This window comes from Sylvia atricapilla, chromosome 1 (genome assembly GCF_009819655.1).
Source record: "Sylvia atricapilla isolate bSylAtr1 chromosome 1, bSylAtr1.pri, whole genome shotgun sequence".
Classification (NCBI taxonomy): Eukaryota; Metazoa; Chordata; class Aves; order Passeriformes; family Sylviidae; genus Sylvia; species Sylvia atricapilla.
In genome coordinates this window covers 68,436,014-68,458,821 of record NC_089140.1, presented here as the reverse complement: position 1 = coordinate 68,458,821, position 22,808 = coordinate 68,436,014, and the positions used below count along the sequence as shown (strand labels likewise).

The 22,808-nt window shown below is 38.8% G+C and overlaps 1 protein-coding gene across 1 annotated transcript; it reads left to right on the top strand.

Moving 5' to 3' along the window:
* Nucleotides 1–882: 882 nt before the first annotated feature.
* Nucleotides 883–21,093, top strand: RIPK1 (receptor interacting serine/threonine kinase 1). The gene is given in 12 exon segments (XM_066325421.1): nucleotides 883–1,091; nucleotides 2,682–2,835; nucleotides 3,764–3,901; nucleotides 6,565–6,793; nucleotides 7,614–7,763; nucleotides 8,867–8,943; nucleotides 11,993–12,083; nucleotides 14,247–14,380; nucleotides 14,382–14,802; nucleotides 16,314–16,385; nucleotides 18,219–18,383; nucleotides 19,022–21,093. Coding segments are annotated over 12 exon segments (2,079 nt in total). The 5' UTR covers nucleotides 883–939; the 3' UTR covers nucleotides 19,318–21,093.
* Nucleotides 21,094–22,808: the final 1,715 nt, after the last annotated feature.

The window sequence follows — 22,808 nt, the reverse complement described above, 5'->3', positions numbered from 1 at the left end:
AAATCAGAAATACAATCTGAAACCCTGGTGGTCAGGGTGTTGGAAGCAGTCCAAAGTAAGCCCTCCTGGAGTGGCAGATGTAGTTCTGTTCAAGTAGAGATGATCCTATAGAAAGGTCCAGTGGTGGCGGGATGAGGCTGGTCTTCCTCCAGGAATCTAGTAGAAGACCAGATACCTAGGGTTCAGTTTTTATCTAGGCAGGAATGGTTGGCTCCTCCCACTGGGTGGAGCATCTCACAGTGGGATGATGTAATGTGTCATGTCATTGGTGAGCCTTAATGGCTCATTAACAGAAGATATTCCCCTGGAGGGAGGATGGGTCCTGGAACATTGGATAAGGAACATTGCTCCACCTGGTTTTAGCAGCTGGCCCATTAACAGAAGACACGCGCCCCCTCCCCCCAGGAGTTATGAGGAATGGGTTATACAAGAGAAAGGAAACATCTCCCTAACCGGTTTCAACAGATGGAATAGAATAAACATTTTTGGTTACATATTTGGTTACATATTTGGTTACATAAGACAGGACCATGGCTCTTGATTTTTGGGGGTTTGGATTTTGCACATACGAAGTGTAGGGACAGTACCAATCTACTGCATATTGTATGGATAAAAAATATTTATCAACAGCAACCTTGAGATCCTCAGGTGAAGAAATGGGTTCACATCAAGTGAATATAACTGTAGAGGGTTGGCAAGATAAATCATTGTGGTCTTTAGGTCTGATTCTGTGAGAACCACAGCATTTTTGGTTTCCAGCTGAGAATTCATAAGGGTCATGAGAGTTTATGTTTCTGTCCTAGTCCTTAAACGTACACTTACTTAGTGGAACAGGTAAATGCTTTCAATTACACTTATTTTTCCTCCTTTATACTGCAGGTCCAGAAGCACGAGGGTGCTTGATTTTATTTTAATTGCTAAGCCACAAAGACTGCAGCCATGTCTCTGGAAGACATCCACATGAGCACCAAGGATTTGCTTGAAAAAAAACAATTAGATGCTGGAGGATTTGGAGTAATTTCTTTATGCATTCACAAGAAATATGGATTTGTAGTGTTAAAAAAAGTGTATACAGGACCACAACGCACTGAGTAAGTTACAGATCTCGATTCTGATTTTCATTTCAGTTAGTTCTAAGTCCTCTAAATTCAATTAAGACTAATCTAAATGGAGTGTAGTCATTTCAGGTCTTTGGATTCTGGAGATACTTCATGTGGGGAAAAGAAAACAGCACTAACAGCTGTCTCGCAAATTTTCTTTTTTTCCTCTCTCGAGATAACTTTTCTAGTTTTAACTCATAATTCCAGTGAAGTTCCTGGTTTCTGTTACAAGGGGAATTGTTCTTGTTACATTATCATGAATTGTTAAGACTCAAGAGGACTCTTGCACAGAAGAGTGCAAGAACTTAAGGAAATGCAGGAACTCAGTGGTCACGTGATATTTTCAAACTTGTGGATATGTTTTCAATGAAATTATCCAACTGTAGATGTCCACTAGGAGATAAACACACATAAATTGTCAGCAGGACTCTAACCTCATGTGTGTTAACACCACAAATGTTACCCTCTCTCCTTTAATAAAGAGCAGAGTGAGCCAAGCCCACTGATTTAATTCAAAGATTAATTCAAGCTGTTGATTTCAGTGGGCTATGATAAATAACTGAGATTTTATTTTGCTGGCGGAAAGCAGATTAGGAGATTCTAGCAGTTTACAGCCTGCAATGACAGTTTGGGATGACCACAGTTAAAATGGACAAGTCTACCAAATATATTTTTGGGATTGTTTTTATTTCCTCATTACACAGGCTCATTTGTTATTTCTTAAATTCTTAAATTTCTTATTTCTTAAAACATTGAACCAAAAGTCTTTAGCAAATTTTTAAACTGAGCCTAATGCAAACAAAACAACCAGTTTCTTCTCTGTGTTGTATGGTAGAACACAGACGGAGAAAGCAGTTTCCTTTTATGTCAGAGGGTAGGAAAGCATTAGCAAGCAGTATAGTTTCAAAATTTTCTTACATCCTTTCGTCTGATGACTAGAACAGGAACAATAATGAAAATACCATCCCTTCTATTCATTATGTAATGGATACTATCCTTTTTGAAGACCCCTAGTGAGCTCCCAGACATGTACCTGTGACTATTGATGAGTTGTACTGAGGCGGAGGTAAAGAGTTAGGCTTTCAATTCATCCTAAACCAGTAACTGTTAGCAAATGGTGTAGTGATTTAGTATGTGTGTGGTTCCCTTGTAAGAAATCCATTTTGAACATGAAGCCTTTTGGAAACAAGATCTCTAGAAGTTTCCTGTTCAAGAAGTAGTGGAATGGATCTTAATCCTCCTTGTTCCAAGTTTCCTTCAGCTCTGCCCAGATCTCATCCCAGTTTAAAGATTTGGACATCCACAGCTACCTACAAGAAGAATACTTACGCAGTTTCTGAAAAGCAGGCCTTAAAATCAGACTGAGCAGACAGTTGCTTTGTAAGGCATTTGAGCAGAATCTTAGAGAATATAACCTGGCATGAACAAATCTGTATCAATTCAAAATCAGCTGAAGGTATGGTTAATCTTGGAGGGGTTCTGAGGGTGTTGACATGGTTTTCATAATGAATCAGAATGTTTGAATCAGAATTTGTTCTTTCTAGGCTGGCACCTAAAGTCAGTGTTATTTCTGTTTTACAGGTGCAATGTTTCCCTCCTTGAAGAAGGCAGGATTATGCGCAGACTGCGGCATGACCGTGTGGTAAAGCTACTTGGTGTCATTTTGGAAGACGGAAACTACTCACTTGTGATGGAGTACGTGGACCGGGGAAACATGATGAAAGTGCTAAACAATGTGAGCAGTCAATTACTTCATCCCTTAGGGTTGGTGAGCTGCTTGAAAGGGACAGGATGTTACTGGCATAGCCAGAAAATATAGTCTTTAAATTCTTTTTTTTTGGTATTAAAAAGCCAGTGGCAGCATTGCCTTCTCTAGAGACAGCAGACAATGACAATGGCTTCCCTGTGCATCACAGAGGAGCAGACCAATTACAGATTAAAAAGTTCTAGAAGTGGCTGTAGAGATATGTGGAAAATTTGCTAAATATGTAGCAAATATTTGTAAATATGGAGTGATTCTAGAATAATGTTAATGCCAAAATTTTGATCCAAGAAGGACCTTAGATCCATAGAATATCCCTAGTTGGAAGGGACCTTGAAAGATCATCAAGTCCAACTTGCAAAGGACAGCCCCAAAAATCACAACCACCCTCTGGGTGAAGAATCTTCTCCTAAATATCCAACCTAAACCTTGCCTAATTCAGCTTTATGCCATTCTGACAGGCCTTATTGCTGACCACCAGAGAGAAGAGATCAGTGCCAGTCCCTCTGCTTCCCATCATGAGGAAGCTGTAGACCATGAGGAGCTATTAATTTCCTCAGTCTCCTCCAGGCTGAACAGACCAAGTGGCCTCAGTCCTTCCTCATATGGCTTCCCCCCAGATTTTTCACCATCTTTGTGCTTTCCTTTGGAGGCTCTCTAATGGCTTTACATCCTTCTTCAATTGTGGCCAAAAGTGCACACATTATTCAAGATCAGGCCATACCAGCGTGGAGTAAAGTGCGACAATCACCTCCCTCAACCTGCTGGTGATGTTGGTTTTTCTTACCACAGCTTAAGCAGAGGTGCTCTTGGGACTGAGGAACTATTTTTAAAGACTGAGTTTTAATTTGATTGTTGTAGTTGCATATTTTAAAGATATATTCCTTGTTCTTTCTTTTAGCTCTCACTACCTTTGTCAGTGAGAGGGCGTTTCGTGTTGGAGATCACAGAAGGAATGCTTTACCTGCATGAGCAAGGCTTTGTACACAAAGACCTAAAGCCAGAAAACATCCTTGTGGACAGAGACTTCCACATTAAGGTATTTTTTGCATGTGAATGGAGAAGGCTGATGATTTGGGTTGAAGAGCCCATTTCAGCCATGCTGTTTAGAGTTCCTAAATTGGTGGAATTGGTAGATGAATGCCTCTGTAGTTTAGTGAGTTATCACTGAGACAGTGTTAGCCCTGGATCACTGAATTATGGTGGCCTATACAATGTCTGAGTCTGAGATTTGCACAGTATTCCAACTGTGAAAAAAAATATCTCTAAGGGCATTAAAAAAATATTGTTGAGAATTAACAAGCTATAAATAACAAAAAAATTGAAAGCTGAAACAAACGTTAATACAGAGTTTGAAACAAAATAGAATTTTTATGGATAATGTCTTCTGGCCTTTATTGCTGTAATTTCTCCTCCCGCCTTCACTGCTTTTATTTCTTATTCCTTTCTTTCTTTCTTTTGTCTTCTCCTCTTTTGTATCCTTCTTTTTTCTTAGTCATCATTTTAAAATTACCTCCAGAAGCTACAAAAAAAGCCCCATCAGTACACTACTTCAAAGAATGGTTTATAAACCTATTCCAAAGCCCTTCTATTAACTTTAGTGTGTTTTTGGATCAAGACACTTAAATATATAGGCCACTGTGGAATAAAGCTGAAGGGAATTTGCAGCAGTCCTCATCAGATATCCTTGTCTGGTCAAGGTGACTTGTTGAAATAATCACCCCATTACAGTTTGAAACTATAGAATAAGTTTCTGTGAAGAGAACTCTGTAATTTTTTTATTTGTCACACATAAATTAGTGAGAAGATCTTCAACAACATTAATATAGTAGCAAGTGTGCTATGAGCAGCTTGCAGATAACAATAATAAATTTATTTATTTTCCAAAAATAAAACCCCCATTTTTATCTGCTTTAAATGTAAATTGTATGGGGGTTGGGTTTCAGCTTGCTTTTATGGACAGGACGAAACTAGGCTATCATCACATTTCAAGACAAACTGATCTGAAACATGGGATCAAATTCAGAATCAGATAAGACTTCCTTAAGTAGCTTAATCAAAAGTATAATTTAAGGTAGCTATTGTATGATCTCTCTTGAATGTGTCTAACATTGTCAATAATTAGAAGAGGAAGTAGTTGTTCCAGGAAATTGTACATGTAGAAAGATTTATGTCATATCCCGTTCTATGACTGGAACTCTCATTTTGTAGACATGAACCTGGACTCCTACTTCAGCAGAATGTCACCTAGATTTTCTTCTGAATACACAACCTCTGAACGTAGCCCGAGGCTTCAGAAATTCAAGAGGAACAACAAGCTAGTTAGAGGCAGTAAGAGAGAAAAGTGAGGCAAGGTGTCACCTCAATTTTATCTGAAGTAAATGAGTTACCCAACCCTGCTGGATAGCTGCCTGTGGCCAAGAGAAACAGGCCCATTTTCTTTCAGCTTTCTTGTTCCTTTGTGTTAGCACTGTTGCTAATCTGAACACTCTGCCTTGATTTAGGAAGCCAAACCAGCAGATTAGAATTTACCTTGTTGGCAGTGCTGTCCTTCTGTTGGGGAGCACTTGGTTCAGCAAGCTGCTTGACTGCTGCCTAGCACCAGGTCTTTCCAGCTAAGTGTCAGTGCTGGAACAAGAGAAGCAGAGGGAGCACATAATTGAAGACTGGGGGAAAGGAGGGAAGGATTTCTTTCTTCACCACTAGCCATTTGTCTAGTTGCAGAACTACACCCTAAAGTTTCACTGTCAAGCACACAGTACCCACGTATCTCTACTTTAACCTACTCCATGCTATTCTTTCCCATATCTCTCTGTCATACATATCACAACATTTTAGATCCTCTTCTTTCCCTTTTCCGAAGGAAGATCTAAGATGGTTGAGTTAAATGGAATCTGAATGGAAAGGGCAGTGAGGGACAAGGCATATCTGCCCATCTCATAGATTGATTCTAGGTTTGAATCTTCAATTCTTCTCCTGTGAATCTTCTGTTCATCCATGTGCACTGCAAGCAGACCTCAAATATGATTGTCAACATTAGTGAAACCAAATTTCTTCTATCCTCACATTGTGCAAGTGTTCCACAATTAATAAAAAAAATTCAGCCTAATGGCTCCCAGTTGGCAGTGATATACTTTATTCAGGACAAAACCCAAACCAAACGATTGTTACAAATGATTCAAAGCCTGGGCGGGAATGAGTAAATAAAATTTAATTTGAACCCATTAAAGTTACAAAGCAAAAGGGAACAGCACTGGAAACACGATGGGACTCCTTCTGCCCACCAGAGGCTCAGCTCACAAAATGGCATCTCTGCCTTTTATAGCGTGAGATTGCATCAGCCTCATTAATATTAATAAGTGGTCCTTATATGTCCTTCTGGCCCCTCCCACAGCCCACAGCTTTGCCCATATATGGATACTTGGCTCCTCCCAAGGCCTGTCAATCAGTCCCTCCATGCCTTTCATTGGCAGAGCCTTTCTCATCTCTTGATTGGTGGTGCCATGTTACCCTGCCAGGCTTCCCAGCAAATGAGAGAAAAAATCAAATAATTTATTTTCCTTTCTCAAGTTGTATTTTTTCATTATTTAATTTTTAGATAAGCTATTAGACTATTATGTCATGATAAAACTGAGCACTGCATGAAATACTTGTTTGTTTCTTCTTCATTACAGTGCTAGCTTGGTGTGTCTCATTTTTCAGATTGCAGATCTCGGTGTTGCTTCCTTTAAGAACTGGAGTAGGCTGACCCAAGCAGAAACTGTCCGACAGAAGCAAATGAAGACCACTTACCAGAGCCATGCTGGGACTCTTTTCTATATGGCCCCAGAGCATTTACGCAGTGTTAATGCTAAACCAGTGGAGAAATCAGATGTTTACAGCTTTGGCATTGTGATCTGGGCAATATTTGCTAACAAAGAGCCATATGAAAGTACGTTACTTCCCAAAGGATGCTATCCGACAAATAAGTTACAAATATTAAGCGCTTAATGTTATAGAATTAAGATTAGTAGATTGTATCACCCGTGGCCTAGAATAGCACTGGTTTGGCACCTCGTGGCTACTGAGAGGAATTAGTGCATCATTCCTGACTTCCAAGCATGGATAAGAACATCTGAATGAAATGCAGCCATGAGCTGAATCTACTCATATCTACACAGTGTGGGCACAAACCAGACTTGGTGGCAGAAATTAGGCAAACCTCAGGAGGGCCAGGATGGAAACTTTGATGGACACTATTTCCTGAGGTGGACTAGTTACACATGGAAATGGGTATGATCTCACAGTCAGTTGCTGATTCTCAGCTGTGTGGTGATGATTTCTCAGCATGCACGAATGGGCTTATGTAGAACAATAGGAGCCAACTGTGGAATCCCAGAGTAACACGTTTATAATTTTGAATGGATTTTTTGCTATTTAAATGGCTAAATGTTGCCTGTGTGGCCATCTTTGTGTTCATATTGTGCAGAACTGATGCACCTGAGATGCAGGTTCTAGAGAGCTACAACTGTCACCCTTACTCACACTGCACATGTCTGACATGTAAAATTAAATCCATTAATTTTAAAATAGATCTCTAATCCATGAAAGTCAGGGCAGTGGATTCTAATTCACTAATATAAAAGATTTGTAGCTGTAACCTGGACCTCTTTGAAATTGTATTTTACATACCCACAAACACATAGGGAGCCACTACTATGGAAAGGTAGCAAAAGCCATGACCAGACCTGATAAGAAATTTTATTTTTCAGATGGTATAAATGAAGCCCAGATTTGCTTTGGCATCATAAATGGAAACAGACCAGACGTAAAGGAGATCACTGATAAATGTCCAGTGGAAATTATTGACTTAATGCAGCAATGCTGGGATGAAGATTCAGAGAAACGTCCAACCTTTGCAGGTAAGGCATTACTTTAGGATTTGTATTTGTTTGTGTCCATTGAGAGTTTATAATGCAGCAAAACAAACCTGAGTATTTTCCTCTTGAAATAAGGTGGAGTTTTGTTTTGAAAACTGAAATAGCAATGCACATGTTCTATAAAGCATGCTCTCTGTACCGTGACCAAAAATGGGATCTGATGCAGCATTTACAGGTTTGAGAAATTCTAGTAACTGAACTGAGCTAATTAAGGCACTTTTCCCCTGATCATTTCTTTTCAGCATAGTATAATCTTACTGCTGTAATTTACATAAAAACTAACATCAAGGGATATAGTATAACTTGCCCATGACTGAGAAAATATCCTGTTCAAAATATTCTAGATTCAAAAGCTGTCCTAGTTATCCTTCCATAAGCAATCTGACTGACTTTGATAGCTAATCATCCTTTCATATGGTCAGATGGTAATGCACTTCCAATCAGTAGAAGTCTTGGCTCAATGGTCTGGGAAGAGGAAATAAGTCAAAATTCTATATCTCATTGTCTCTTCTTTCTGCCTCAATACATAGTGCCAAAAATAATTTTAAAAAACCAACAAACCAGAAAACCCCAAAACAACAAAAAGAGGAAAAAACCCAACCCACAAAAAAGACCCCAACAAATAACAGGAAACTGAGGTTTGTATTTAGACAGGGTCACCAACAGCTTCATTTATAGCAGGTATGTACTTAAAATACACAGAGGAAATAAATATCCCATGAGGAAACCACCTACTGTCTCCATATTTAACATATGTATTAAGCTTGTGCTTGTATTGGGTCTTAGCTTCTAATTTTCCCATATGCAAGTCAAGGAAAGATGCTCTCAGTTACTGATTATAGACAGATTTCACCCTAAAAAGCAATACAACGACAAAAAAATTCCCCAGAAGTGATCCTGTTCTTGTTACTGTTCAAGACAAAACGTACCATGTGAGCAAATTACTAATGTATGTATACCTTTCTTGTTTCTGACATCACAGAAGTCTTCATTCTTCATTCTTTTTCCATCAAGATTGTTCACAGTACAAGTCGCTTTTACTTTCCGTTGAAAACCAATTTCACTTAGTTCTTTTATTTTTGCAGAAATCAGGGAAAGATACCAGCCATTTTACTATCAAAATCTAGGAAAAAATATTGAAGAAGATCTGAAGAATTTAAAAGTGAGTAGCTTTCTAAGAATTTTAAAGTTTCTGATATTCCTTCTTCCCAACCCCAGTTATGGCCAGATCTGCCACTTCAAGACTGATCATGCTTGACTGATGTGATTTCCTTCTGTGATGACATGACTGGATTTGTGAATGAGGGCAGAGCAGTGCATGTCATTTATCTCAACCTTCAGAAGGTTTTCAGCAGTCTCCCAAACTACTCTTGTATCCAAGTTCAGATGTTGCTATCTGGATGAGCAGATGAAAGCAGGTTGGATGGTGAGTCCCAGAGGAGAGGAGCTGATGGGTCCTACTTCACCTGCAGGCCAGAAGCAGCTGCAGGAGTGCAGGGGGCTGGGACCTGACCTGGTTTACTCCTCTGTCAGTGATCTGACAGTGATGTAGCACACTTAAGGTATGCAGGTGACACCAAACTAGAAGGACCAAAAGGAAGGGTCAAAAGGATGAGGCTGATAGCTGCAGGCTGGAGGAATGTGGTGACAGAAACATTGTGAAATTCAGAAAGCACAAGTGGAATGTTGCACCTGGGTTTAAATAACCCCTGGCTTCAGTGCCAACCAGGGGCTGCCCAGGCAGGGAGCCGCATTGTTGAGAAGAATATCAGGGTGGTGGAGAGCAGTGACCTGGGCGCCAGCCACAGCCTGCCTGGCACCAGCAGTGTCACAGGGAGCAGATCTGTTCAGACCTTGTTAGTCCTAATAGAAGATGGAGCTACTTCAGCCCAGACATGCAATGGCTTTGGAGGACAAAGAAATAGCAACCTGCCCCTCTGTGAGGAGTTTGGGAAGGTAGAGCCAAGCTCTTCACAGCAGTGCATCGTGTGAGGACTAGAGAAAAAAAGACAAATACAGAAACAAGAGAGACTCAAACTGGATATAAGAGTGAAATGAAAAAACTTTTCCTTCTGAGGAGAGCAGAGCAGTGGCACAAGTTACCTAAAGAGGTTGTCAAATCACCATCCTTGGAGATTTTCAAATCTGGTTGCACAAAGCTCTGAGCTACCAACTCCGATCCTGTAAGTGACCCTGTTTTGAGCAGGAGGTGGGCCCAAGGTCCCCCAGGTCTGTTTCGAGTTAAGTGGCACACTGATTCTATGATAATATTTTGCAAAAGCTCCTCATATATCCATTAAGTCTCACTCATGAAATAAAATGTTATTCCTAGCAATTCAAAAGTGGCAGAATCTGATTTAAAGTAACTTCATAAATTCTTGGTAATTTTTCCCCTGTCTTCAGGCAGTGTCTAATGAGTCTCAGCCTGCTTGCAACCAGAAAGCTATACCACAGTAATATTAACAGGTAAAAGTTAAATTCAGGTAGTTTTCCTGAGTGTCCAAGTTGGTTTCTCTTACTTTTCTGGCTGTAAGTTTAAAAACTATGATGAAAAGAATTATTTTACGACTGAAAATAAGAGAATCAGAACTTCTTGAACAACTGGGCTGATAATGGAATCTTTTTATCACAGATTTTATGAATTTAATCACTTGACTATATAGACTTCATTCACAGACAATACAGACAATATTCTTAACTAAGAGAAAAAAACCCCAAACTTCCTTGTGAAACCATTCTTTCACTTTTTTTCCAAGTGCTTCCTTCTCACCAATTAGGGAAATGGATGTTACATTTTGTGTGGTATTTATAAAGCACCAGTAACTGTTCAAAAAAGCAACAAGAGTTTTTCAAAATGAAACTGAGGAAACAAATTTCTTGGACTGATTTGATCAAACTCGCAGTGTCAGCTGTATATATGTCTAATTTATGACAGCAGCCCCAAATCAGGTCCATGGCAAATTTTACTAGATGCTCTCTGCAGATGCACCTCTCATATCATAGGGCCAAAATGACTATTTAGGAAATGGGCTGTGAATTTCTTACTTTCTCAGGAAGGAAAGCGTCCATTACAATCAGGGCACAGTTTATGAAGAGTGGATCCAAGGCAAGTCACTATGTGAATTACTAGTACAACTTCAGTAGCAGCATGACTTGGAGGGTTTGGGCATAATCTTCCTGCTGCCTGCCCAGCAATCATGGAAGCCTCCTTGCTAAAAGAATCACAGAATCACAGAATGGTTGAGATTGAAAGGGACCAGAAGTCATTTGGTTCAACCCCCCTGCTCCAACAATTCCATTACTCAAATAAAATCTAAGGACCTATGGTTGTAGTGTGTGTTAGAATGTCATCTTTTGCTTTTAGAGAGAAGTTGATTTTTTGGGGAAGAGATAGGTAGGAATTGTTGATTTTTTATCAGTGAAAGTTCTTCTTGGGTTTAATTCATTTAAATGAAATCTCACTAACAAAACCTCTACTTTTGAAAATTATTTTGTGAGTAAGCAGCCGTTGGGGAAGTTGAGAAATAATTTTTCCAGGTTAAAAAAAATTATTTCCAGCAAAGCCTGAATAATGAGAACATCAAAAGAATAGAACAAGAGTAGCTTTGGCCTTCACTCTAGTTAAGTGAGGATGAGAGTTATAGAAAGGAAATTGCACTGCTTCTTTCTGAAAATTTCCTCTAAACTCCTTATTCCTAGTCATCTTCATAAAAGTTACTGTTTCTAAACCTAGACATTAATTATTTCTCACCTCTTCTTTCCTGTTGATGAATGAATTTACTAGATACAGATCCACAGAACAGGATGCATGTTTGCTACCTTTACCTCTGCAGCATCCTGTCACTGAGATTGCTTGCCAAAAGTCTGGCTATTAAATACAAGTCAGACAATCCAGAGCCACTCTGAATTAAGCTCACATTCACGTAGGCAAAGGTATTGTTTGGCCAACTCAGAGTATTGTAGACCAACTCAGTTACATTGTAGACCTCCCTCCTTTCATTGAAGAGAAGATTTTGCCCACCTAGCAAGGCAATGGTTATTTCCTGTCAGGCTGTGCCCTCTGAAAGAGGATGGGATCTTTTCCCAGAGACTGACAGAATCTGTTCATCCAGGTCACGTCACAGTGAAGCTGTGTTGTTTCATATTCTACAGGTAGTCCCTTTGTGTAACCTTTTGTCTATAATTTGATCATCTGTTCTTCCTCACATCAGGAAATGTGGCCTGAGCCAAATGAACTGCTGCATAGCATGGAATCCCTTCAAATAGATGCTGTACCAGAAGATACCAGCAATGGTCAAATAGGTAAGACAAGCACATAATTATTCTCTGTATTTGCCAAAGCTAAATCTGTGTATAAAGCAGGTAACCTTACCATTAAAGGTTATTAAGAGACTCAATTATTCAGCACCTCAGAAAGAATTGTAATCACTGAGATGTTATTTGCTCCCAGAAATCACACTTAAAATTTCGAATTTTCCATCATCTACAGTTCAAACCCATCTCCTTTTACACTCTTCTGCTTTCCACTTCCATGTTAAAAATTTTGTTCAATATTAAGCTTCACAATGGTCACTTTGAGAATTACTTTTCATACTTGATCTTTCTTCTCATCTTTTTAGTCATGTCAACTGCTTGGTTTGTAGGCTTTAACTTCATTAAGACTTTTCTTTTTCCTCCTCCCTCCTTTCTTATGAATGCTCTGAATATGACCAAGATACATAATTGTAAAATATTCCTTTATTTAGGACCTTGGTCTCTAAAGAATCTGATAGCTTTTTCTCTCTTTTCTCTTGCACTTTCATCAAATCTTGGACGAGTTGCCTGTTCCGTGAGTTTATAGAGCTGGCTCTCTAATATGTGATAATATATCTAATATATATATTAGATATTAGATATATTTTTTATATATATATATTTGTAGTAGTGTATCTGGAATTCTCTTACCAAAGTTTCTTAATGTCAAGGGGCACAGGATCTTATTTACAGCACTGATTTACAAGAAATAATAAAAAATCCAGTAGAAATAAAATTCTGCTGAGTTACCTAAGACATGATTAAATTAATAATGCTAAACTATAACATGCAACTAAAAATCTTCCCCAAAGCTAGGTTTGCCACAAATGTTCCTCAGTAGAACTGATGGACTTAGGGCAGCCCCACTGCTCTATTTTTCAGTGAGTGTAGTTAGATTTCCTGAGCAGAAGGAATCATATGACTGCTGCAGATTGCAGATGCTCTCATGTTTTAAGTAGAAAAGACTTCGTTGTGAATCTCCACTGCAGAAAAATGCCATCTTGCCAGCCTGTCAGTCAAAGGCAGGGGGTTTTCTCTAGTCAATGGGCACCACTCAGAGAGTGGTAGTGAAAGGCATCCCACAGGATCTGTTCATACATCTCAGGCTTGCCCTGGAGAACAGGTACAAATACTGAATTGCTAAGAACTGTCACTTTGGGTGGGGTTATTTCTGTTTTAATAATTCCTCCACTCCCTTTCTAGCAGTGGTAGCAAAACAGGCAGAGCAAGTCTGACTGAAGGTGTACTAATATACAGCCATTCAAAGGAACTTGTTTTGGTCCTGCCTAATATGGCCTGAAATAATGTAATTTTGGGGACAAAAAGTTCCCTGGTATTATCTGAGCTAAATAGAAGCACATACATACACTGTATTCCAGTTTTACAGTGATCTGTAAGTGTCCCTTACTTCAAGCAACGTATGATATTTTCTAGAAAAGTGTAAAGCTTCCAGAACTTTAAGAAAGCATCTGTAGTCCTACCCTTAAAAATATAAGTACAGGTACAGATTTTTGTGTTTTTTATTTAGTCTTGGAATGCTACAGCATCATACAGGTTATAACTCCATCTAGTTCAATTCTGAAGTAAAGCTTCCTTTGATACTGAGAATTAGTTTGTTTTATCTGGTAGACATTACCTGCAAAAATGTATTCTTTGGGACCAGAGTATTCATCATTAAATACCCATTAAATAATTTTTAAGTAAAATTTTAATGACAAATTATTTGCGCAGTATGAAATTACTCTTGCTATTATAGTGGCATTATTTTCCATCCTGTTACACTTCAGTTTTGCACTGATCAAACTCCAGTTAAGAGGAGACACACCAGGAAATCAGACCCTTCAAATGCCTACAGGAATGTTTGTTTCAATGGTTGAAAACTTGATACCAATATAAGCAGAGTACACAGTGAATTGTCACACTCCTCAAGATAACGAGATTTTAACACTGATAGCTAAAGCAAACCTGTACTTCTCAGATAAAAATCTGTTTTACCTGTCAGTAAAAGCTATGTATTATTCTAAAGAATGTCTTATGCTGGAAGTAATGTTTCATTGAAACCTTTTAGGTATGCAATAATAATAAAGTAGGTTAATAGATTTTAGTATCATTGCAACAAGTTAAATACTTGCATTTTAATGTTTTCAAACATTTAATGTTCTTCCCCTTCAGATCAGCCTAATTCTCTACACAGCTCCCAAGGTCCCATGACCAGCGAGGTTAATGAAGCCCTGTTTGCTGCCTCCCCCAAGAACCAGCCCACTGAGAGCTGTGAGACCTCATTTGCATCTCCTGATCACCTGGAAAAAAAAACTTCAGCATGAATACAACTACCACGCATTTGGGAGCCGGATGGATAAAGCAGTTCCACCTGGAGTCTTCAGTGCTGAGGAGGAAAGGAGACGGAGAGTTTCCTGTGATCCCTTTGCAAAGCCATCTCCTGCTGCTCAATGGAGTGAACTGTATCCAAGAGCTGAAAAACCAGGATCAAACACTAATCCATATTTTTGGCAACAGCCAGCTGCAACAACACCAAAATGGGGGAATGTAGATGTTTTTTACGAGCCCAATCCCAACAGTCTTCCTACAGGAAACTTAGTGGATGCCTACTCATATGCAGCCATCAGTAACTTAAGCCTAAGTAAACCTCCTGTGCCGGAATCTGGACAAAACCAGCAGTCACAGACCAATGTAAACTGGTACTCAAGAAATTCAGACACAGATACAGGTGAGATTCCTCCTTCTCCAACACCTGTGTTTCTGAAAACACCCTTTTTCTCTATTCAGTGAAGTGGTCAGCAGAGTTTTGTAGCTCATGGGACAACCTGCTTAATTGCAGGCTGATCTCTAATACAGCAAGGGTGGATTTATTTCATGAAGCTCTTTTTGTTTACTCAAAGTTAAAATACTCTAGCTTTGACTTTATTATGCTGCTTTCACTGATGTCAGGCTGCCAGTTTCAAATGAACCATTTCTAAAGCATCAGTGTAACACAGGAGCATGAGACCCAACACCTGACTCTTCAGCTACCAGCCAAGGAAGAGCAGACAGCAAGTACTGCTGAAGCAGCTCCCAAAACCAGGAGCTGCTACCAGTCATTCTAGGAAAGCTGAAGAGAACTTTGGCTCTCAAAACTGTAATATTCATACCATAGGTTCTGCTTGTGCAGAAACAACACTTGTAGCATTTCAGAAAATAGATGGGTATTTTTTAGCTTGACTTGCTGCAAGCTGAGAGACTCCTGAACCTAGAGAGACAGCAAGGAGCTAAGGTTTGTAACTGCTTTCTCCAGAGAGCTCTGTCTGGTGCTGAAGGAAAGCTTTTGTTGGTGTTTGCTGGTAAGCCATGGAGTAGAAAGGTATGGAGACAAAGTAGGAAGATTATATTGAGCATTAACAAAACATATAAGTAAGTAGTAACTGGATACCTACAAGGAATAGAGACAGCGTGAGATGCCTGCAACTAATCTTGGATACTTTTAGCATGGTGTTATTTTTCAGGTGATCTCACAAGAAAATGAAGAATGCCTAGCTTTTTACAAGCAGGATGCCACAAAGATGTTATTCTGTTCAATTATTTATGCAGAGGCTGTGATTAGTTGTTTATGTGAGTTTATTTACTGAAATGAATCTGGGGGTTGTCATGTCAGAAGGCAGGCATTAGAATTTTCAACATCACTAATAAAGAAAAACCTTCTGTTTGAAAGAAATAAAGTTATTTTAGGAAGGCTGTGTAAAATAGTGTAGCAGATACCAGACTGAGGTGCACAAGAGCTGCATTTCAGCTTCTCACTGACTTGTCGGGTGACTGTAACCTATCTGCTCTTGCTGCCCCAGTATGAGTTACAGAGCTCCTCTGTGAGCATTCAAAAACTCACACTTAGGAGTTTGGAATTTGCCGGTTTGAATATCTTATAGAAGGCAGCTCAGTCTGTAACTACAGCGTGCTGTGATCCCACACTGCCAGATATCCCTACACCCACGTGGAAGCCTGTTATCCTCACTGAGATCCAAGGACAGTTAAGGTTATTAGTAAGTCAACAAAACCACAGTAAGATCATTGCTTAAACTAGAGTTATTCAAGGAGATGCAATCCTGCTAAATAAAAAGCTTCTCGTCTCTGTGTTTAAGAGCACTGTATACTCACATCATTACAGATGCGGCAGTCATTGTTATGTATATCTACTCTTCTATTTACATAATGCTTTTGCCATTTCTTTGGTTTTTTCTCTTTCTATAGGTTACAGGGATTCCACTTCTTTCCCAAGGGGAACGTTTGCATACAGTCCTAGCACACCCATAGTAAGCCCAGGTAAGTGCTGTGGCTTTCATCTGCCCTGGTAGCCAACAGGCTGTGCATTGTATCCTGACCAGTAGAGCAAAAAAATTCAGGAACTTGAAATAATTGCTTAATACCTCTACCCATAGCTGAAGTTTTCAGTATCAGTAGGTAAAACTAATTACTGTCTCTAGCAGGACCTAAACACACCATTAAATGTGTATTTGATCAATCAATAACAACATATTCTTTTATGTAAGAACTTTAAAAATATGACAGGATTGCAAGACCTCCTGTACACCTAAACTAGTTGCTTCCTTAGATTAAACTTCAAGTTGCTGTCACTCTGCCCAGCTCTGGAACCACACACACATTTGGGACACTTTGTCCTATCTTGCTCTGGATTTTAATACAAATTTCTAGCTACAAGCTTTATGCTGATCAGCCTTCATTGGGGCACAGGTCTCTACAGTTCTACTGGCTTGAACCCCTAAAATTATATAATATCCTTCAGGAGTTATTAATATGTGCCCCTTTCAAGTTGTGTTGCTTGGAGCACTCTAAATTCTTTAATTAACCCTTTCAAAGGCTTGTCCAGTTTCTAAGTGGTCTACACTACAAAGAAAACTTGAAAGAGCAGGTTTCTGTCTTCTTGGCTCTGCCAAGAAGATGACCCTTAACTGATGACCCAAACCTGAGAAGCTGCAAAGTGTAAAGGCTTGGGAAAGATTTATAAGCATAGTATTTTTTACTGTTAATACTGTAATATTTACAAGATATTTGTAAACATTTTAATATCTTATGCGAAATGCGTTTTGTTGCCAGATAAGAACATAGCAAACATGAGGTTTCTTTATATTTTTAACTACAAATATGATGCGTTTTCTAAGTCCTCTAGCTCTTAAAAAATAATACAGGAATCATAATGTTATGAGTAGAAGTAGTAATGTTATGAGACATGATAAAATGCATTCCTTTTTTGCAACTTCCTTAATCTAATCATGCATACATATAATATTTCAGACTCACAGTCTCAGGTTAGCATATATTAAGTGCACTTAGTCGGATTTTCATACAGAACTATAGATTTTCACACTTCACATTGCAATTGAGTGTGTAAAAAGGATGTAACCATTATTTCAAGTGACTAAATACAGAGCTTGGTGTATTGTTTTAAGTATCTATACTTCAGTTTTGGACCTAGGTTGTGAGATTCACCATTAAGCTAGAGTTAGAATGTTTAGTGGACGATTACCCAAGATGATTACCAAGTGTTCAGAAAACACTGTCAAGAGAACAGAAAACTAACATCACCTAACACAAATAGTGACTTAGCTTCATGCTGTGTGTGGAAATCAGACAACACTAAAAAAGGATCAAATTGTGTGCTTTAGTAGTCATATCTTATGAGCAACATGAAATGATTTGCTGTAGTCCCAGAGAACTCAGAAGTCATAACTGTAAACCTAAACTTACATCTATGAAAAGTAAAGCTGAGAGGCAGAAGTGAGGCTTTAAGATTTAAGCAAAAAGAGCATTCGAGTCAAGGCTGACCTCCTGAAGCTGTTGGGCAGCAGAAAGCAAGACTGCTACAATGTATTCCCAAGGCACAGAGAACATTATTTACAGTCTAGTAAATATCAGCTTGGTTGTGGTACTCTGTCATAAAATAGACCAGGCTTTCAGTAAAGTACATTTGTGTCAGCCTGCATAGTGAAAATACGCTCAAGGCACACTTGCCAGTAAATGGCTATTTCTACATCAAGTGCAATGAATGTCACTCCCCTTACTAGTGGAACTTCTTCCTCCTTATGTTACTTCTTGACATTTAAACCTTATGCTGTTGTTTGTAAATTTGTGTTAAAGTTCCTTATACAGATGATTCAATCAAGTACCACATAAATAACAGCTCTGGAATTCAAATTGGATCCTACAATCACATGAAGATTGAAGAGCAAAATCCACATGTCAGCACTTTTTCTGTTGCTATGGAAGAAATTTATTCAGATTATGAAGCAAGGGGTATATTTGGTAAGAGAAATATCTCCCTAGTTTTCATGTGTTCACCCCATATAATTCTGAGAATCATTTGGTTTGCAATGTATAAAACACTCAAACTGGTAGAAAGAAGCAGGGCTAGTCACCTGACTTCAGTGGACCCATGCAGATCATAGAGTCTAGTGCCTGACCCGACACAGGGAAAACTAAAAGTTAAACCATATATTCAAGAGCCACAACAACTTCATTCAGATAGAAGTTGGACAATTTTGAAATGTAATTTATTTTCATTGGTCAATACTGAATTAAACTATCCCTGTGTATTGCTAAGTAACATGTGTGTCTCAGAATATAAAACATATACAACTCTTTAAAAACTCTAAAAAGGGGTTTTTCAATCTTATAGGTTTAAGTGACAACCTATGATAGCTTCAGATCAAAAAGCAAGTCCAGCAACTGACCCATGAATACATATGTTCTGCCTGGACATTTCTTGCCTGCCATCACTGGGTTATGCTGCCTCCATGAAATCCACTTCTGATTGCATCACTAAGATTGTGTCTCCAGATATTACCAACAAATAGTTGGGGGAGGACAGGAGAGAGAGAGAGAATGACATGAGCAGAACTGTTGAATGATGCAATTTTCTTATACTGTTCTTCTTTTTGCAGACAATACTACTGTCTTGACAGAAAAGCATTTGAATCTAGTGAGAGAGAAGCTGGCTAAGCAGTGGAAGCACTGTGCTCGGAAACTGGGCTTCAGCAATCCCGAGATTGATGAAATTGATCATGACTATGAACGAGATGGACTAAAAGAAAAAGTTTACCAAATGCTGCTCAAGTGGGAAATGAGGGAAGGCTCCAAAGGTGCTACAGTTGGAAAACTCGCCAAGGCCCTCTTTGGCTGCCAAAGACTGGATCTCCTTAGTAGTTTGATGCAAATCCAAGAAGAAGAAGTTTACTGAGAACAGACTTTCTGGAGCTGTCCTTTTTGCACAGACTTTTTGGAACATAGTTTTTTCACCAAGAAATTCTCGGTGAAAAATTCTCGCCTCCACAATATTTCAATATTTGGTCTTCCAAAGGATAAAAGAAAAAAAAAAAAGCACCTTCTTTCCAAAGAAAATGACTGTCCAAAGGTAACAACAACAAAATGCAAGACAAATATCAATTCAAGGAGAATGTGTTGCACAAAAATTCTGCATTCTAATCTTGATACATGTTGGTAGTGTTCAGTTCTGAGGATTGACCACTGCTTGAAAAATTTTTATAGAAACCAAAATCAAGCCACAAGTGCCAATACTTATTCCAGTATTTGACTGGTCTACGTCAATAATATATTTAAAATATTTTTATAATTTTTATTAAATACAGATGTCTAGAATTATGCAGAACAGCTGCATAAGTAAAAGCAAAATCTATTTCTGGCTTTGAAAGTCTATAAGTGATATTTTATCACTATAATGTTCCATCAGATTTTTACATTGTTTAGTAGAAAAGATTTTACAGGGTAAGAGTCTCATCTGCTTTATGAAATAATGAAAAAATAAGTTCAATCAGTATGCAATCCACATTAAAATCTCAAGAATACAAGAGCTTTGAGATGGGAAAGGTGTCTTACTATCTCGTGACTGAAGACCCATTCTCCTACTCACTCCAGGGGGCTCAGTGTCACTATGTTCTGAATTGCTTAGGCTGCATTTATATTAGTGGGTTAAATGTGCCTGGAAATATTACTGGATGCTGAGATTAAACTGGCATGCTGCAGCCTGCTGCCAGAATAGCAAATTCTTTAAACCTCCAAAATGTTGTGCAAAGACTATTTCACAGCACTCAGGTTGTTTCTGAGGAACACTGGAACAGTCTGTAAGTGTAGGTGATGGTATCCCAGTGCCTGGAAATGTTCCTTGTCACTCTGACTTCCTAATGTTGACATAATCTCAGTGTGCAATATCTATGAAAGAAGAATTATTGGAAGTTTTCTGACTGAAGAACTATGCAAAACTCTTCTTATGATGGACACCACCTGCTGCTCCATCATATTTATAGATATTTCAAGCAGGGTTTTGAAGCAGGAAATTGTTTTTAGCTGTACATAGAGGACTAGGTGTTCATTATTTTTCATAACTATTCATTTAAATTGTCAAAAAAAAGCTAATAACTAATGGAGTGCAGTTAGAATGGATTTCTGCTCCTGGATACAGCACCCACCATTTCAGTGGAAGCAAAATGAAACTGTACTCAAAGCAAGAATCAACATATTTGTCATCTCTAAACCTTCTTAAAATTTATTGTATTGCCTTACAGTTTTGACTTAGCAACCTGCTAAATCTTCTATAAACTCTTAAGTACAATAGAATGATGTGATTTATCTGTGTAATATAATAAGCATACACTTCCCAGAAAAAGAAAAATTATTCTTTAAGCAGATAGAGAGACAGGGTAAGGGGTGTCTTCTCTATGCCAGTTCACAGAGCTAGAGCCTGCAGCTACTGTGTTAGCTCATGAAACAGATCCCTGAACAAATCACAAAGTCCATTTATGTTCTCTTAACACTGGTTGCACTGTATTGCTACATCAATTTCCAAGCCCCCATTGGTTTTGAAAGTCTTCCATATCTGCAGTCTTTATTTTAAAAATACGCAATTTTTCAATCATAAGGTCTTTGTCTTATTTGGTATGGAATGAATGGTGATCATTTAATGAATATACATTAAATGCTTAATTTGCTCTTTATTAAATCAAGTCTGGACCTTACTTTCTGCAACAACAAGAACAGAGATGTAGAACACAAACATGAAGCATTTTAGAACAAGGTTTAGGCATGGGACAATCCTAGATCTTTAATGCAGGACGGGGGAGATGAAGGTCATTTTACCTTTGGTGCTTGTCAAGTCCAATTCTAGACTAGTGCTCATAGTTCATGTGACATTGAAGATGGTACAGAACACAAACAACTGAACTCACCTAGAGACAAACTCCTTCACTACAGCCCTGGCAGAACTCAATTACAGAGAGGATTCAGCTTCCTGGGCAGAAGGGCCAAAGTACTACAAGTCCTTTAGCATATTGTGGAAAACCACATAGTAGGACACAATTGCCTGGAAGCAGCAGCCAGGCATGTCAAATTAGAATACATATTTAATAATAAAGATGATGAACTGCTGGAATAAACTACCTAGGGAGTCTGTGGATCTTCTTCTTATCTCTTAATTAAGACTGGTCTTGTTTCTTAAGATGGCTGTAATTGAAATCAAAGCTATAAGTCTCAATACAAGGTTAATTAGGTGAAATAGAAAAGCAAATGGTGTACAGAAGGTCCAAGGAAAAGTGTTAGTGCTATCCCCGACCTAAAAATGTAAAGAAACATTAAGTATGGAAGAGAGAGATAAGCTAATACTAACTTACTAGATTGCTCATTTCATCTACCACCCTCATGCCCCTCTCGCCCTGCTCAAAAAAAAAAAAATTAAGGATGGAGCTGAAAAGCTATCTTTTATAACAAATCAAAAATGCAGGAAAATAATGGGGACAAGGATGAAAGACAATGATGTATTATGGCATAGATCTGATACCTTTCATGGCAAAACAAGAGAAAGTTCAGAAGAGTAATTTCACATCAAACTGGCAAGATATCAGCCTTAAGGGCAGAGGCAGCAGTAATACAGCAGCCCTACAAAGATTTTTCATAAGATTGGTGAGATGCAAGACAGGGAGGAAAAGACTGTGGGTTGCAGCAGCAGACCTCCTCACGGTCTCTCTTTGAAGAACAGGAGGTGAACTTATCCTGTTACGCACAAGGACATTATGCTTTGGAGACTTCAGATCAAATACAACTCAAATACAACCCCTGCCCAGTAGCTGTCCTCATCACACAGCAGCCAATCTGTGCTGAAACTCCTAAATGCAGAGAGGACTGAGTCCATGTAATTCAGAGCAATTTAATTTTGTTACTACACCCCCACTAACAGCATACAAGCAGCTGAGGAAATTTTACTCCTTCCAAAATAGTTGCTAAATAATACCAATTAATAATGCTGAATTAAAAACTCAGAGAGAATATTGTTACAAGTAATTGATATGTGACCTCTGAACTGAGCTGGCAATATACAGGTCCTCTTCCTCAGAGGCCAGTTTCCAAGGAGAGGCAACACTCAACGCTTGGCCTCTGACTGATCGAGCAGATTTAAGGAAAGTCTGTCACTTTTCTCTGATAGATTTTTCAGCACTGTTCGATAACAAATGAAGACCCATCTTTCAGCGTGGAGGCACAGAGGAAATTGAGTAAGAATCCCTAAGCCTCTGAACATGCTCAGCCACGTACACAGTGAGGAGCTACAGTGAAACAAAGTGGGCAGGGTCATCCAGTACAAGCAAGGACACATTAGAGCTAAGTAGCACTTGGGAGAGCTTTCTTCACTGGATACTAGTGCCCTTCAGGCATTCTTCCTACCCC